The following is a 19,404-nucleotide window of genomic DNA, read 5'->3' as shown; positions in this document are numbered from 1 at the left end:
TTTTCTATAGAGTTATATAGTCCCGGATTGACTTGAACACCCCTCAGAGACTGTATTGATGTGAAATCACTTTTAGCTAGCACAGTTTGTGTTTGTAAATTGCCTTATTATACACATTTTTGGACATTGACAGGTTTCCTCCAAGGCCAACATGAACTTAGTTTTGTCTTAATCATTAGACTGATATCCTGAAGTATGTGTATAAAGAACACAAGAAAGAACCTTTTTTTGCCACATTTTTGCATTTATTTACCATATTTCAGCATATTTAAATCAGCATATTTAAATCACATTTCATACAAACCTAAATAATTCTTTTGACTATGTAAAGCTGCTTTGCGGCAATGAAAATTGCTAAAAGCGCTATACAAATAAAATTGAATTGAATTGAATTGAAAAATGACATGTTGTCCATATAAAAAAAAAAAGAAAAAAAAGAAATTGGTCATGAAAGCATTGAAGTGCTATTCAGTTTTATGGCTTGAACGTAGAGCATCAACATTCAGTTTGTCTGGCCTCGACACTAGCGTACTCTCCATGAGCACATCCACTCACATCCTGATCACATTCGCCAGTCCCCCAGTTCACACTTATCCCTAGTACAGTTGTTCGTTTATCTGCTTTACAATGTGCCGATTCAGGGTGTTAAAAATATCACCAGCTACACATGACTGAAGCTTAAAACATTATCGCTGGGAATAGATGTTCCGCAGTGCCCCTGGGGAGAACATCAACGTTAAAAAGCAACTAACACACAAAAAAAGCAGGAATGGTTACATTTCACATGCATTTAGTCTGTCATTCAAGGTTTAAAAAAAGCTGCATAAAATTCTCAAATCCCAAGAACTGTAGTAAGGTATCACATGGTTACCATAATATTAACTAACTGAACAGCTATGGGTATTCATTAACAGTGTGGAACACTCCCTCTTTACTGCAGCCATTTAGTGAGTGCCGAACAAGCAGATAAGACATCAGGAACTGTGATCAAGAATTACATGTTATTAACATCTTAGCTGCACGTTGCTCAGAGCGGGAATAAAAGAAAATGCCACATTGGAACGTAAAAATCTGTTTCTGTTGAAATATTTCTGATTTAGGATTTAGATTTAGTGATTCTGGTGCTAGTGTGTTGGCTGTTGTTCATGCTAGAAGTTAGCGGTCGCTTAGGGTATACAGTAGACACAGTGGAATGTTGCTTGTACAGCAGAGATGGTGGAAGTTACACAAACAAGATAACCTAAGTACCAGTACTAGTGATGGGTCGTTCATGAACGATTCGTTCTTTTTTAACGAGACTAAGAAGAACAAGTAGTCTTGGAGAGTGATTCATTAATTTTCTACTGGGCGCACATGCACAAAATCTTTTCGGTCTGAATCGTTCGTTCTTTTGTCACGTGACTCCCATAGACGCTATGCAGTGCAATAGATTGAAAAGAATGAACGACTCAGACTAGAAGATATGAAAGGTGAGCTACTCATTCTGTTTAATATAATATGTCCTTAGCTGCATTGATATATAATTTAATTACTGGAATTATAGCCAAAAATTGTGTATTTAGACATATTGGGGGTCTGTTTATTGAAAATGTAACATTTAATTTTATTTCTAATAAAAAAAAAACGAAATGAACTAAATGACTCAAAAAGATTTGCTAATTTTGATTAACGAGATTTAAAGAACCGAGTCACTAAAATGATTCAAACTTCCAATTACAAACAAGTACTTGCCTAAAAATGTACTCCACAACAAGTAGAAGTACCAAGTACATGGTCTAAAATGTACTTGTAAAAAAAAAACACACAAAAAAAAAAACAAACGTGCTGACGTTTCTACACTGTATAATGCCAATTGTCTGTGTAAGTAAACCTGGCGTTCTGTGTGCATACAGTATAGAATATGGTTGGAGGACAAACCAAAACATTCTAATTACGACCTTGTTATGACCCACAACATTGCTTTTGGTGTGAAACACAAACCCATTGTGTAAGAGTTCACAACTCATCTGCTCAAGTATGTTAGCTTGTTAGCCAGATCACTTCTAATCTTACCTTAGCAAGAGCTTTGAAAAAGGAGCCAGAAGAATCTGAAACCCAATGACCAAGTAGGCAGGATCTGTTGCCCAGGCAACCGTCAATCACTTTGGTGGACAAACCAACATGCACTTTCAGAATGATATTTAAAAACACAGTGATAAAGCAGTTGTACTTTGTTACTTTCCACCTCAGTTGCACACTAATAATGGGAAAAACTTTTTTTTCCCCATACTACAAGATGATTAGCAAGGAGGTGATGGCAGATTTAGCATGAAAGATGAAGCTCTGAAAGATGATCTGCTTGAGCAGAACGTGTAAATGAAGTAAAAGAGCTGAGCAGACTTATCTTAAAATCGCTCTCTATAGCTAGGCATGAAATGAGGGCTAAATCCCATTGCACCAATATCAGCAGGTAGTGGAATGGCATCATGGGTAATGAAAGTGTTCACCAAATTCAAACAGGTTAACATATTAAAGTAGGGATATATTAAAATGTGAAATGCAAATAATAAAAAAAAAGCATGGACATCATTAAACATCCATGCATCCATTTACTGTATTATCTGTACCGCTGTCCTGTGTAGGGTTGTAGGTGCTTGAAGGCTACGCTACCCCAGGGAGGCCAAACCCAATGAGTGCCAAACCATTGCATGACACATGCATAGCTTTTAAAAAAAAAAAAACATACTGTATGTTAATCATTTACAAAGTATGGAATTGTAGATAATCCCTATTGTCTTTGCATGCTTCAGCCTCCTCGAAACATGTATGAATATGTTGAAAGAAAGACATTATAATTATAATCTCTTTTCTCAGCTTCTTACCTCCCTTTTGCTCAAACTTGCATAATCCATAAAAATACATTAACACACAATTGGATTTTCATTACAGCCAATTATTCGCCATGACTTACTAGTAGCTCATGACCACTGATGTCGTACAGTATCAGAAACACAGTAAGATATATTAATATGTGAAGTTTGATTTTGCCATTCAGCCATTTGATTGCTCAGGTCGTTTTCGGTAGGTTCACGTATAGGTGTCGTGCTGCGTCAAAGACAATGCTGAACATGTTGCTTGGAATGCACCGATAAACGTAAGAGTTTGTCATAATCTGACCAATCCCTCAACACACTCTTTGGTTTTTTGTTCAGCAAAAAAAAGTTTTTCATCAAAAGTTCCATGTTTTAGGTTTCTGCCATTAAGGGTTCTCCACGAAATGGGCGAACCAAAGGCGGCTTTATATCTGCATAGCATGTGCTAGATCATGGTTACATGTTGGGTGATATTGGGACTCATGTTGGAGCATCCCCCAGTCTTGGACACATTGCTCCGTGTGTCATGATTACGGCACAAACGCTCACGGTAGTTCTGTGCAAAGATCAGGAGCATGAGTGGGTTGATGCAGCTATGCGAATAGCTCAGACATATACTGATATTGTAGGCGTAGACAAAGACCAATGTTGGCTCTTTAATACCCAGGTTGATCACCTGAATCACATGATATGGTGTCCAGCACAGCAGGAAGAGTGCAATAACCATCAGAACCATCCTGGTGGCTCTCTTGGCCCACAGAGTCTGTTTGCGCTTGCTTCGGTGCATCGACTGAAATACATGGCACAGAGTCAGCGAGTAGAAGGTGCTGATAATGATGAGGGGCACAAGGAAACCCAGTGTCGACTGGTACAGGGTATACCAGTACATGTCCTGAGGTCCATCAAGGTCTATTATGCACACACTTGAGTGATTCTTGGAGATTACTTTGGCGTAGATCATGACAGGGATGGTGAGAAGGAAACTGCCGAGCCACACTAGCAGGTTGATGATGATTGTTCCATGGATGGTGCGGTTCTCAGACATGGGATGGACGATGGCAATGTACCTTTGGGAAATGACCAGAGAAGGAGTTAGAAATCTGGACACCATAATGTACATTTGCAATTGACCTAAGCAATTCCAGTTTATTCCCCATACATTTTTGAATGACAAATTGTTTACAAATACTTGAAACCCTGATAATCCAATGCTTACACTCAGCCATCTCCAAGGAAATTGACAAAACAGAAATATCCTCTCACAAATTCCCCCTGGACAACCCTGTTACCATTTTTATATGCACTGCTTAGAGAAAACAGGTGTAAGTGGGGGCACTAAAACTAGAGCAACTTACTTAAAGTTAGTTTACCATTCATTTGTCTTCATTTAGTGCTTTAATCTGGTCAGATTTTGTGCTTTTTTTGTGTAGATTTCTAGATTATATTCCCAATGAACAAGCCAGAGGTAAAAAAAACAGTAAGAGGAACCAGGCTCTAAGGAGAACTGATTTTGTTGAATTATATATCATTACAGTCAGTATACAGGTGTGGAAAAGTAAAAACAAGCAGTATGATGTAGAAAAAAAAGGCCAGCGTGCTAATGTACTGTACACAGCTGCAAACCCACTGAGGCTAAAAAGCAGGTTCCTTATGCATTATTTAGACAATGAAGACCTCTTAGATTTTTGTATGTCTGGATTCTTCTAGGGCTCCATCTTGACAAGAAAACCACCATGTTACAGAATTCTAGCAAATGAATGATTCAAAAGGAATAAGTATTGTTTCCCCCAACAAACCTAAACACACTGCCTGGCCAAAAATTTTTTAAACTAATTAAGATTTCATTTAGTCATCTTTTAGCTTTGATTATAGCGCAGAATGTGTTGCTGAGTCTAGACCTGAGCAACTGAAGCAACTCCAGATCATAACACTGCCTCCAGAGGCGTGTACAGCGTATGGATGATGAGAGCATGGTTTCTCAGTATGGATGATGAGAGCATGGTTTCATGCGCTTCCCTTCTTACCCTGACACGCCCATCCCTCTGGAATAGGCTCAATCTGGACTTACCAGACCACATGACCTTGTTCCATCGCTCCAAAGTCTAATCTTTATTGAATCTTGAATCTTATGAGAACTAACAAGTGGTTTTTTTATGCCCACATAGCTGTTTTGGTCCCAATCAAGTTCTCATCACATTGTGTGTGCATGGAAATGCTCTTACTTTCACTATTAAACATAGCTCTGATTTTTCCCATGCGACTTCACCAAATGTTTAAGTGATCTCCATTCATAACCCCCCCTGCTCACATTTCTTCTACAAAGTTGACAGTCCTCATCGTCCTCGCAGGCTTGTATAAGGTGTTGAAGTGTTCTTAACCCAGTTCCAGTAATTTCAAATCTCCTTAGTTGTTTTCTTTGCTTGATGCAAATGTTTCTAAAATGGTGACTTCTTTTTGGCCATGCAGTGTATTTTTAAATGGAAGTGAGTGCAAACCCAATGATGTCATTTTGGGCCAATCAAAATGTCCTTTGAAGCTTGAATTGTTTACGCCAACTAAATGTGAAACTCTCTTTCCAATGCTGTGTGCAATCCCACTGCCTAAGGATGATTTGGCCCTGATAGGAAGTCATACACTGTCTGAGATTCATAAGCATTTAATCAATGTTGATGTCTTCTCTTGTTATAGAGCCACAGAACAAGATTTAACACACATGCACAGTTCCAAATTTAAAAGCAATTAGTGATAATTGCCTTCTTCTTTTTCTTCCTGAATTGAATTCTGTCTGGTGTGTGACAGTGTCCTTGGAAGTTCTCATGTACTGATAGATCATATGCTTCAATAAGATATAAAAGGTTCATGACCCATCAGACCAACCAGGCCAAATCTGCTTCCAAAAGAGGAGCAGAGGGTTTAGGACTAAGTCACAGCATGAACTGTTAGCATATTATAGCATAGAGGACTTTGTGGTGCCCTGTCCTAATCTCATGTAACATCGAGTTATTACAGCATGTCGTTCTTAATTATAGTTAAACCAGACCCCAAACCCCAGCCACTGGATGCAGTGTTGGTCCCAAGCCCGGATAAAGTAAAGAAAAAATAAAAAGAAACTGTGCCAAGTTGTGTGCGGATCGGGTGGACCGCTGTGGAGCAGCCAAAAGACCAACAATAAGACTATAAAAGTATATTATAGACACAATGCTTTTTACTTTTTAAGAAATTCTGCCTCAATGAGGCAATCACAACATCATCATACAGGACCTGAATTCCTTACTTGCGTTCTTTTATGCCTAATTTCAGCAGACATTTCATCATAAAAAATATGCACACTTTTGCCTTTTTGCACCCTGAAGTCATGGGTGGTGCAGACCCAATGGATTGATTGGTTCCTGGTTGTTCTTTATCCTTTAATTCTATGTCTCACACACAGCTTCCATAGAGCACTCTACTGCAGGTCTGGATTCTATACCGATATTTATAATAATGGATCTCACACTCTTACATAATTACTGTACCTGTGTGCAAAATGATTCTCAACTGTATGAACTATAAACAGTTCCCTGATTAAAACACTAATAAATCACAATGTTTATTTCACCGGGAACTGAAAAGGTTTTTTTTTATTTTTATTTTTTTACTTACTGTAAATGACGTCATTGCTGCCATAGAAACATTTACAGTACATTAGTATTGCTCTTCCTTTTCCAGTTGTTGCTATGATTCCCCTTTTAGACTGTTTTCTCAAATTGACTTGGATTCCCGTCACTTCAGTTCTGGAACATTGGGTCACTTGGTAAAGGTCACTAATGTATCTTGAGGGCATTATCCTGACTTTTATTTAATTAATTAATTTATTGATTGATTGCATTTTCACTTATTTATTGCCTCTTAGTGAAAGGTGGTTAAACTCTGCACTCGGTGGTGTAGGGTGCCATGTGGCATGTTTTTGCCGGCTGACTTGATAAATAGAGCAGATGGCAGGAGACAGTTTGTCTTATTTGTATTTTGTTTTTCTTTTTGCCCCTGCTACAGTACATTCACTACACTTAATTAGCCCCTGCATTTTTTGTCTCCATGAAGTGATGGACAGATGATAAAACATCTGTTTTTTAAAAAGGAAAAAGGTCAGAAAGTTTCCAGAGGGATCAGTCCTTCTTTTGAAGCATGTGTGGACAAAATAACAAGAAATTGATTTAGGTAAGTAATTATTTTGTTAACCCCATTAAAAGTATGACCCCAAAATTATTTACTTATTTAAATGTTACTCGTCTATACCGCTTTATCCTGTATACAGGGTCGCAGGGGACCTAGAGCCTATCCCAGGAGACTTAGGAATGTACAGAATGCACAGCAGTTACCATGTGTAGCATGAGAAGGTCAGATCAGATGATGAATTAGGTAGGAGTGTATTCTTCATACTGTATTTCTAGACTGAGGAAGCATTTTGAGTATTTAACTGCATTAACACTCACGGTGGCTTAGTGGTTAGCACTGTCACCTCGCACCACCAGGGTCCAGGTTCGATACCCGACCCTCGGGTCAGTGTGCATGGAGTTTGCTTGTTCTACCTGTGCTTGGTGAGTTTCCTCCGGGTACTCCAGTTTCCTCCCTTAAAGACATGCAGATTGGGCTAATGGGTGTTTTTCCCAATTTGCTTGTAGTGTGCGAATGTTCATGTGAGTGTTGACTGGGTCGTAAAATGGAAATAACTACAATGTTAATTACCATTGGCCTCCACGGTCCCTGGCTGGACTAAAAAGGTTTCGAGATGGATGAAACACTCAACTAAAGTATAAATACACCAGATTAATACTAAAGTACAGGAGTAACGTACTATTATTTAAAAGTGTTGTCCTGACCCTTCATCTTCACTAAGTGCTAGTTCGGTTCATGAGAATATTGAGTAGACTCTGGGTGGGATACCATGCACAACATGCACAAATAAACACAGCCAATCCATTCCCTGATGTGTTTTTGTGCAAGTGGGTAAAAAACACACCACATGCACAGCATTAGAATTCAATTTCACAAAACACCAGATGCTACTTATTTGTCTGCTTGTTTTTTTTTTTTAAGTTTGTTCTGGCATCTATTCTGTTCAATAAGAATATTGGACCACCATTGTACCAGAAGACATAATAATGTGTATTATTGACAATGCATCATGATGAGACATTGTTGAAAAAATGTCTTCCTGTAGCATGAATCTTAACTGGAAGATGCCTTGAACAAATAATAATTAAAAAAAAAAACACTTTGTTAATCCACTCCACAGGAGCCCAGTGTCATGTACACCGATCAACCATAACATTATGACCACCTGCTTAATATTGAGGCTCCGCTTTTGCCACCAAAACAGTAATGACCTGTGTGTTCTGACACCTGTCTATTGGAACCAGCAACATTCCTTCCCCGGGCTCCAGTATGTCCTGATGAACTGGTGACAGGGTCATGGGCAGCCAAGGCTCACTGATGCACATGGTCATTAAGGGGGGACTGACTTAATTACCGTGTATATTACTGTATAAGTGCTGCACTGTTACTGTAAGTGTTTGAACACATTGCTTTGCTGAAAATAGACAGTGTTTGTATACATGGACACAGTATATTTGCCCTTTGAGGCCGGGGTGTTATAGTTCTTGTTATCAGTCATGTCATAAGTTCAGCGTCAGCTGAAACAAGCTTTTGTGCAATCAGTAACACACACATCCGGGAATAGGACCAGGGAAGTGTGTGAGTGAGTGAGTGAGTGAGTGCACTGCATTAAAACACATTTCTGCAGCTTCTATCTTATATAATAAATTATATACATAAACTCTACATTTATTACATTTTTTCTTTTCATGTCTTCCTTCTGCTTTTTAATTTTCTTTCACTCCCTATTTTTATTCTGTACTCTATTTATTTATTTTAATGTAAATTAAATTTAAGTTTAAATAAAAGAATTCACTATATACTTATATATATATATATATATATATATATATATATATATATATATATATATATATATATATATATAATATTTTTTTTGGGGGGGGGGGTGTGGTTCTGGGAGCATGAGAAATTTAATTTCATTAACCTGATTTGGTTACCATCGAGTTCTGATGTTAATCCCATTGAACGTTTTTGGGATGTGTTGGAGAAGACTTTACAGAGTATGTACAGTATAGTCACGTTGCCTAACCCTAATAAATGTTTCCCTCATCAGGTCTCAGACAAAATTTTCATTTTTCGGAGACGAATTTAAAGAAGTGGATTTGGACCAATTATCTCTGATATTTGATATTTCCTATCATCCTCACACACTTTAATTTAGGTCACAGAGCCACAGTGGACGTGCCAGCATGCTCCAATACCTGAAAACGCTGTAATTCATCATGAGCACTGACCCCTACACCTCTTCATGATTTCTCTTCCAGCACTGTCACTACAGAGACTGAAAGCAGAGTGGTACGACTTGACTTGCAAAAAAATGAGGTTGTAGTTTGAGTAATGATGTCAAGTCTTACTTCTTGACAGTGAAGTACACTGCTGCCTACCTCTGACTGTAAATGAAGCTTTTATCACCTTTTTCACTCGTCCTCAAGCCAATCGATTAATCCCTCTCAGCCTGGAGACGTACGCTCTGCAAGCAGGTGTCTGGACTTGATGGATGATGGACGTAAGGACATCAGAACTGAGGACTGCAGGGACGATGTGTATGGAACAACTTAATATTGTGCCTGGGAGCAAACCGGAGTTATTTTATTCCACAACGTGTTACTCTCTCCTATCCCAGGGCACTAGGCAGGGTACAGCGTGGTCCACCGGTCCATCGCAGGGCTCAAGCATGCACGCACTTACACACTTACACACTATGGGCATTTTAGGAACACCAGTTAGCCCAATCTTCATATCCCTGGACTGCGTGAGAAAATCAGCGTTTCTGGAGGAAACCCTGTGGAGAGAACATACAAACTCCACACACTCAGTGGGGACTCAGTGGGGACTCAGACCCTCAATGTTGGAGGTGCTAGACCACAAGGCACCTGATTAACAATGAAATCACTTCTGTCCTGGAAATCTGAGGAAAAGTACTGGAGTTACAGCCTTACCTCTGATTATTACGAAGCACTTGATACTGGAGACTCCTTCCATGAATGTTTAATAAAAGTCTCCTAATAGGCCATCCCCACTTCAACACCTTCTAGTCAAATTTTTTTTAGATTCCATGAGATTTTTATATTTTTTACCTTACATTAGCCACAAACAAACTATTATCCATCAATTCATCCATATATCTGTCCATTATCTGATCATCATACATCATATACAGTATATTAGCTTATCCCAGGGAACTCAGGGCACAAAATGGGGAACATTTTACCAACCTATCACAGGGCTATTATTATTATTATTATTATTATCGTTATTATTATCGTTATTATTATCGTTATTATTATTATTATTATTATTATTATTGTTGTTGTTATTATTATTATTATTATTATTGTTGTTGTTATTATTATTATTATTATTATTATTATTATTATTATTATTATTGTTGTTGTTATTATTATTATTATTATTATTAATAATATTGTTATTACTGTTATTATTATTATTATTATTATTAATATTGCTATTATTGCTATTATTGTTGCTGTTGTTGTTATTATTATTATTATTATTATTATTGTTGTTGTTGTTATTATTATTATTGTTATTATTATTATTATTATTATTATTATTATTATTATTGCTATTATTGTTATTATTATTCCTAGCTTTTCTACCTGATCAAACCTGTCTATAGTTGTGCGTAGAGATGTGCAAAAAGAAAAAAGCGAACAAATAATAATTCTAACAAACAAGCAAACAAATATTAAGGCCAATTAAAGAATCCATTAATCAACTAATCAAAAAATTAATTTTTACAATACAAATATTACTACAGTTAATCAGACTGAGATGCAATAATCTGTCTTGTAGTAATAATAATAATAATAATAATAATAATAATAATAATAATAATGACTTAGGGTTCGATTCCCGCCTCATCCCTGTGTGCGGGGAGTTTGCATGTTCTCCCTGTGCTTGGTGGGTTTCCTCTGGGACGTCCGGTTTCCCTATGTGAGTGTGTGTGTTCATATTAATATACACACACATTCCTATGAGCAACTAGACAAATTATTTAAAAAAATAAAATAAATTCATTCTTTCTTAAAGCATGCTGTTGTTGTGCATTAAGATATGAAACTGTACTTCTTGGTGCTGAAGGCTGAGGTTTAGATGAAGCTTGTGGCCAAAACATGGTATCGCTGCTAAAATGTGAACTTTCAGATCCACACCATTTTTCATGATACTTAATGCTTCTTCTTCGTACTATGAATCTCCTGATCCATGCCTAATTAATATTTTATCAGATAAAAGGAAAAAAACGCTAAATACGGTTAGTAATTATTATCGTATAATAATATTATCACAATGTTATACAGCAATATATTATAGCTAAAGTCATACCCTTTTATGTCCGTAGTGTCCGTTACTTTTTGAATTTTAAATCTTCCAACGATCTTAACTGTCAATTAGATGAAACGTCACCAATTTAAATTTCACATGAAATGACATAAACCTGAAAAAGTGTATTATTCCAAAATACTAAATTGTTAAGAAGACTGCAAAATGAATTTGACATGGTTACGGACACTACAGAATTTTTTTTTTTTTGCTTTTTAATCTTTTACCAAAAACTGTAATGCTTTAATTTTAAGTGATAATCTTCTAGAAGCTTCCAGCAATTTTAGTATCAATGCTCATACAGAAATGTGGATAATTTGCATTTTAAATGATTATTGTTTGAAGCGAGACAGTATAACGCTGAAAAATGGCCAACTTCGGAACACATAAAACTTTCTCTCCAAAACAACTTGAACATTTTAGGGCAGCAATCCATGCGGTCACTTCCATGTTGCATAAACTTTATAAGTAGCTTCTTTGGCCAACACACATTTTCTGTATTATATGTATAACCTAATCAAATAAAATCAGCAGTTTTGCTGTGTGATGTGATTTGAAGGTCAATCTTTTAAGATGCCTAATTTAAATCCAAAAGGTAACTTGTGTGTGGGAGGGAATAAGAGTTCCCAGCCCTCATGTGTGTGTGCGCGCTCTCTCCTCTCACCTGTCTATACACAGCACGGTGACGATGCCCACAGTCGTGAACTGGTTGCTCACGTCTACCACCACCACGGCTTTGCACATGAACGCGCCGAAGACCCACTGCCGCTCCCACACCAGCTGGTGGATGTTGAAGGGCATGATGAGCAGGAAGAGCAGGTCCGCCACGGCCAGGTTCAGCACGTACACGTCCGACACCATCTTCTTCTTGCACGTGGCCACGGCGTAGATGACCAGCGCGTTGGCGAGCACACCGACCGAGCACAGGATCCCGTAGACGGCGGGGAAGACGTGCGTAAAGGAGGTGGCGTCGTCTTCAGGCACTGAAAGGTTCATGCAGGGGAAGGAGCCGTTGGAGAGCTCGTGGGAGGCGCACGACGCTGCCGAGGCGTTCATCATCATCATCATCACCACCTTCCCCAAGGAGACGAGCCGAACAGACCGCTTTAACGTGGAGAGGAACCCCGGAGGTGTCCAAGCGCGCGCATTTGGAGAGGTTTTGGAGAAGTTTGTGTCTCTGCATGGACCAGAGAATGGATTAATCTTTCACTCATGCAACATAAATCCCTTATTTCTATCTAAGCTCTATCACAATCATAAATGCCTGTCCTGGTCTTATTTTAAATTACTACAACTCTGAGGCTGCGCTCCGTGTGTGTGTGTGTGCGTGTGTGTGCACGCTGTTCCTTCTGTGAGTCTTCCTGCTCTTCTGTTCCACATTAAGAGCTGACAGGAACATGAGGCTGGTCAGGGATTGGGTAAAAAAAAAAAGTGCCTGGGGAGGGGGAGAGACCTTAAACCATCTTAGTGCAGCAGTCTCTTTGTCTGTGAGAACCTTTACTCCTGATCCGAATCAGTGTTCTCAGCTGTTTCTGGGGAAATCACGTGATTACGGGAGTTATCTGGGGATCCTCAGTGTCAGTTTACGTCATGAAATCACACATGACATGCAATATATACTGAACATCAGAAGCCAAATTTATAACACATGCAGGCGCAAAATGCATGAGGAAGCTAAAGTATATATATATATAAAGAAAATGGAAAAGTAAATCTAGATAATTACAATTGTAGGGATGAACAGGTCTCCCAAAGAGAGCAATTAATTGATCACATTCCAGAGCCCCTACCTCATCCTACACGTCTCCATCCCGATAATCTTATCTCATCCGCGAACATAAAGGAGCATCTGTAAAACGGACTTGTAGGAAACTTCACAAGGCACGGGACAGGACGTTTGCTGTGCCTTGAGCCAGGAGAAGACCAGATGCCTCAAAGTAAACCCCAAAACCAAGGGTGTAAATCGGCGATCCGGGGAACAAAGCGGACAGTTTTACAGCTTCACTCTGAGTTGGGGAGGAACCACCAAGTCACACTTTGACACTCTTGTTGAACTCAAGAGCACATGCCTCTTAATGAACAAAGAGGCATACGGCATGGCAACTATTTTAAACCATCCTTAAAGTGTGCCAGTAGGGCAAAACATATATATATATATATATATATATATGTTTTATTCCTGTATGTAAGTGTAAAATAAAATCAATAGCAAAATAAATCAAATAAATTCTTGTTTCTTTATAAAGAACTGTTGTCTTGATCATGTATTTTAAAGTCTAAACATTTGCCCAGATCTAGAGTTACCTTGCTCATAATTGATAAATTAGATACACTAAACGCTAGACAGGTAGTCAATAAAGTGTACATTATAAATTTTGATTCAGTTAATCAAATTAACCTGAACCGTTAAAGATATACCTCTGACCCAGAGCTAAACACTACATATTAATGGTGAAGAATGCGACAGAATCATTCGTTATCATTATGAAAACCCTACACAATTTACAGTTACAAATATTCCCACAGTTTATCAGATTGAGATGCAATATTCTCTCTTGTAATAATAATAATAATAATAATAATAATAATAAGAAGAAGAAAATTCTTGTTTGTCTTAAATCATGTGAGAAGAGAGCAATCCATACTGGACATATTGCTTGTTGCTTGTTATTGTAGCAGCAAACAAACAAACAAACAAACAAAAATGTAGCTGATTAAAGAATTCATTAATCAATGAAACAAAAAATTTAAAAAGTAAAACTAGATAAACAAACAAATAGATAACTAAACATTTTACAATTACAAACATCACTACAGTTTATCAGATTGAGATGCAATAATCGGGATTGTATTAATAATAAAAATACAGTAATCTAATGAAAAAAAATTGAAACTCATTTTATAGATTCATAATTGTTTTTTTTTTTTTTACTTTTATTGATTATGCTTACAGCTAATGAAAAGCCCAAATTTATAATCTTAGAAAATGTTGATATTGTAAAACGCTAGAGACTCTAATTAGCTAATTTACTCAAAACACCTGCAAAGGTTTCCTAAACCTTTAATCTCAGTCTGGTTCAGTCATTGCTAAATATGCTGGCTGATCATAGAGAGCTGTATCCAAGCACATTAATGGAAAATTGAATAGAAGGAAAAAATGTGGTAAAAATGGTGCACAAGCAACAGGGCTAACCGCGGCCTTGAGAGGATCGTGAACACGGAGTGAACTGCAGCTGGAGGTATCTATGTGTTATTGTGAGGACCAGGGGTCGGCAACCCGCGGCTCACAGACGCTTCTCATTGGTTGGTGTTGTTCTTAGGGACAGGGGTCAGAGGGTACGCCCCTCACTGGTTTGTTCTCTTAGCCCAGAGGTCGGCAACCCGCGACTCCGGAGCCGCATGTGACTCTTTCATCCCTCTGCTGCGACTCCCTGTGGCTTTGGAAAATAAATAATGAGTATTTAATTCAAATTTATTTATTTTTTTATTTTTTTTATGCAATTCTAAATTTGAAGATTATGGTGTTAACTTGTAACATTAAAATAAAATGTAGAAGTTTTTTTCACACAAAATATGCGACACCCACCAGCATGTGATTTATTGAGCTCTTCGACCCCCAGTTTTTATTCAGTTTTTATACTGCTAACAGAAGCAGACAGCGTTTTTGGTTTGCTGCAGGTGGATGATTTAAGTTCGGCTTTTTGTTTCAAAAATACGAAGAGGACTCAAATGGACATGGAGTATTTTACTTTAAAGTACTCAAAGTATTTATTTAAAATAAAGGCAAATATATTTTTTTACAGCACTGTATCTATATAGAATATGATTGATTTAAACAATAGCAGGATATTAATTAGAATTTTACATTTCTAAAATTATTTATGACCAATGAGAATTATTCGTTGATTAGTCCAATAATAACAGATACAATAGCGAGAAGTATGATGATGATGATGATGGTGATGATAATAATAAAACAAGATGATAAATAGGCCAGCACAGACGGTGGCTTAGTAGTTAGTTTTGTCACTTTACACTGGACAGGATGCCAATCCATCACTTAAATATCAATTAACCTAATCTGCAGGTCTTTGGACTTAGGAGGAAAAACACCAAGAAGGAAGAACATGAAAACACACCTAAGGTAGGAATTGAACCCAGACCCTACAGGTGCAAGACTACAGTGCTAACTTCTACACCACACATTAGAGATAAAGGATTAAGTTACATATTGCAGTTCTTTCATTTGCCAATTCAGGAATGACTTCAAAATCGATAAATTAAAAAAAAACTTTTTTAAAATTTATATACTGTACGTTTGCATTTGAGGTGGTAAAATGTGTGAAATTTTGTAACGCTTCAAAAAATCGCAATACAAATCAAATCGGCACCCAGGTATCGTGATGATATCGTATCGGGTGATCCCTGGTGATTCCCGTCACTAATACAGTACATATGAAAGCCTCTCGATTGAATTTTGTTCAAGGCTGTCATGTTAACAAACAAATCAGCATCATCCCCATCACATCACACGCCTGTTACAGATATACATACTGTAACATACAGGGTTGACGTTCCACATCCATAGTTAAGTGTAGACCCCTAATTATTTGTACTGTACGGTTTATTTGTATTTGTGTTACAGTCAGAAATAAAAGGCTTGCACTTTAGACACTGAATTAACAGATAACATGAGATGTTACACTTCAAACTGTTCATCAAGTGGTATACAGTAAATAGTGACATCCAAATGTCCCTCACGTGTTCGGTAAATCCAGTAAAGTCATATCGAGCAGACAGTTACACAAGGCCATACCTATTCAACTGGACACATATACAGTAAAACCAGATCGACATCTGGACAAAAAGCAATTACAACATTCAACACTAACACCGCAACCTCCTGACATTTCATTAAAACAAGCTGAGCTAAAGGTTAAGAAGTCATACCGAGCCCTTTTAGATCTGACATGGAGACAGACAGGGTTTCTGTTCCAACACTAATCTCTGCTTTATTGTGGATCAGCAGAAAGGCCAAGCTGACTCAGACAGAGCAGTCGGAGGTGTTGAGGTGAGTGAGGGGAAGCAAGCAGGCCGGGGAACATGGGGAGGAAAAACCAGCGACGCTGACAAATCATTCCCGGTTGCAAGACAGCGCTGCTGAGTTCTTTGATCTGATCGGTCAGAAAGTGCTGATTAATTTGCTACAACTGCAGATCTGACAGTAGTTCCAGCTGTACTCTCTATGTCGAATCAAAGGTTTATTTCAATGCCCTCATTCCAGCACTTTATTTTATTTATATATTAACAACTCAATCACGGGCACTTTTTCGCAGACAAGCCATACAAATAGATTTTTTACAAGAGAACACTGATCTATTTCTTACATTGACACAGAGCTAATGAACTTGGCTCTGTTAGTTATACAGAAATACTCCTGCACATTGGCCCTAAGAAGTTAAACTAAAGTCTGCACATTTTTGCACCAGTTGTCCGATTTTTACTATCGTTTCAAATCCGAGTTTAAACCATATTTTATGCACATTTCTGTTCTTTCTTTTTTTTTTTTATTAATAAATGTAGTTATATATGAAGGTGCTATTAAGTGCATATATATATATATATATATATGTGTGTGAGGGTGTATAGATTGCAATGCTTTATTATTATGGGCTCTTATTATTATAGAATTTAATGCTCTAAAAATTGACACTACAGCATATATTAATACTAAAATACACTCTGGCGGATCTTTTTTAAGGCCCCAGGGACACTGTATGATGACTGACCCCAGCTCTTTACCTGGAATATGAAGTATTTCACTGTGCAGTAATCTCTCTCTCTCTCTCTCTCTATATATATATATATATATATATATATATATAACATTTATCCCAGAGACGTGTGAAGCCAGCCGACCTCATATTTTCGGAGATCACAGACGCTTCTCATTGGTTGGTGTTGTTCTTAGGGACAGGGGTCAAAGGTTACGCCCCTCACTGGTTTGATCTCTTAGTCCAGAGGTCGGCAACCAAGAGCCGCATGTAACTCTTTCATCCCTCTGCTGTGGCTTTCTGTGGCTTTGGAAAAAAACAATAAAGTGTATTAAATTTGGGTTTATTAAAATTTTATTTTAGTTCGTTAGCTTTTTTAAATGTAATTCTAAATTAGATGATTATGATGATCTTTTATTATAACATTTTTTGTCCTTTAAAATATGCGTCACAACCGAAGATGTGCGTCACCCGCCGGCACGTGGTTTATTTATCGAGCTTTCCGACCCCGGGTTTTATTCAGGTTGACCGCTGACTGCACGCTCCAGTACGCATGATAAAAGTATGAGGGCACACAAACAGACAGCATTTTTGGTTTGCTGCAGGTGGACCATTCAAAGTTGTCAAAAGGCTTTTGTGGCTCCCGGTGTTTTCTTTTTCTGTGGGTCCAAATGGCTCTTTGAGTGTTTAAGGTTGCCGACTCTTGTCCTAGGCCCTTTGACACTGGGCATGATTGGTTTGTACCGCATCCAGGCACGATTGCTCCCCGCTCCTCACTTGAGACAGACGGCACTGATGATGTCACTTTCATGTTCAGGTGCAATTGGCTTTCATATCTGATTCAATCCCCTGCCCGAGTACACCATACTGTACTGGAGACCACTCTTACCAGTGGACGCGGGCATGGTTTTAAAACCCCTGATCCAGAGCCAGACTCACCAGGGGTCATGTGTACTTAAAATCCGTAATGTGAAAAAAATCCTCTTAGACTTCCAGCCATGGCATGCAAATTTAGGGTTTCCTTTGGTATGTTGTCTTTTCCTGATCCTGTATGAAAGTAACAGCCTGAAAAGGTTTGATAAGATAGCTGTTGACAAAAAAATACACTGCTAATGGTGTAACTGGCTTCAGGACTGCTAGGAACTGTCTAAAGTAAAACCAAGTCATATTCATTTTTATCACACTTTCTGTCCAACATGGCGGCATTTGTGGAACATTTGTGGAACATCTGGGTTTAAAGCGTTCTGGTGCATGTAGTGCTGTCCTGATCCTCTGTGATCAGTATTCAACGCGACCGTTAGCGAAGAGGACACTTCATCCATCGAGGCACAGTAATCCTTTAAGGAGACAGTGATCTTTAAAGCTGTGTTCTCGCCTCACACAGCTAGAGAGTCGTAATCACTGCGACATTATCAAACTCAGCACTCATTCCGCTCATGAACACTTTAATGATTATTGAGCTGATTTATAGACAACACTGTATCATTACTAATGTGAGGTTCAGTCCTTCTATCCATGAGCAAGATTGTTCATTTTTCTTCATTGATAAAATGGTCCCTGTTTACTTATCAAGCCTTCCGTCCTCATTTGCGCCTACAGTATTATCCAATTACGTGCGGCAGTTGAAGGTTAATTAGTCAGTTTCTAGTGATTGATGAGGATATGGATCGGTCTGATTTGTTAAATAAAAGTTCCCTTGTAATACACTCCATCAAAGCATTTTAAAAATGATTTTCCACAGCCGTTATAAAAACTTTCATACAATCGTTTTGCCCAAACTGGGTTCTTTATAGGTTTCAACTCAACTGTTATTCATTAATTTATTACCTTCAACAATAGACTTGCACACTGACTTGTACACTGTACAGTATAGTATATGAGCAAGTATCAAAAAGCTTTGAGATTAGCTCTGTAAACATGCTCTGGTTTTTCACCATATGTCCTCCCTTAGACGTCTTAAAACCTGGCAGTCGAATTCGCTATTGATGGGCTGGCCTCTGGGAACGGATTCTAGATGCACAATGCCAGGAATATTGAAAAAGACAATGTGCACACAACTGGTGGAGCTGCGTACCCAACTCACCATTTTCAGTTGTGAAGATGATTTACATTTGGCAGACACCCTCATCCAGAGCAACTTACATTTTTATCTCATTATATTTCTAAGTAGTTGAGAGTTGAGGGCCTTGCACAAGGAACACCTTGGTGAGTGTGGGACTTGAACTTGGGACCCTTCAAACCATAGGCCAATCAATGCCTTAACCACTGAGCTACCC

General features: G+C 38.1%; 1 protein-coding gene across 2 annotated transcripts; it reads right to left on the bottom strand.

The window, feature by feature from the left end:
- Positions 1 to 427: 427 nt before the first annotated feature.
- Positions 428 to 12,771, bottom strand: LOC128518067 (melanin-concentrating hormone receptor 2). Of its 2 annotated transcripts, XR_008357559.1 has the most exons (3): positions 12,019 to 12,771; positions 2,157 to 3,919; positions 428 to 2,039 (listed from the first exon to the last, which is right to left on the bottom strand). XR_008357559.1 is itself a non-coding variant. In XM_053491209.1 (2 exons), the coding sequence occupies exons 1-2, from the start codon at positions 12,420 to 12,422 to the stop codon at positions 3,298 to 3,300; spliced, it is 1,026 nt and encodes a 341-aa protein (XP_053347184.1). In that variant the 5' UTR covers positions 12,423 to 12,771; the 3' UTR covers positions 428 to 3,297. The 2 variants fall into 2 exon arrangements, 1 of the variants encoding a protein (XP_053347184.1); XM_053491209.1 differs by having other exon boundaries at positions 428 to 3,919.
- Positions 12,772 to 19,404: the final 6,633 nt, after the last annotated feature.

This window comes from Clarias gariepinus, chromosome 2 (genome assembly GCF_024256425.1).
Source record: "Clarias gariepinus isolate MV-2021 ecotype Netherlands chromosome 2, CGAR_prim_01v2, whole genome shotgun sequence".
Taxonomy (NCBI): Eukaryota; Metazoa; Chordata; class Actinopteri; order Siluriformes; family Clariidae; genus Clarias; species Clarias gariepinus.
The sequence above is the reverse complement of the archived record's forward strand: the minus strand, read 5'-3'. Positions and strand labels throughout refer to the sequence as shown.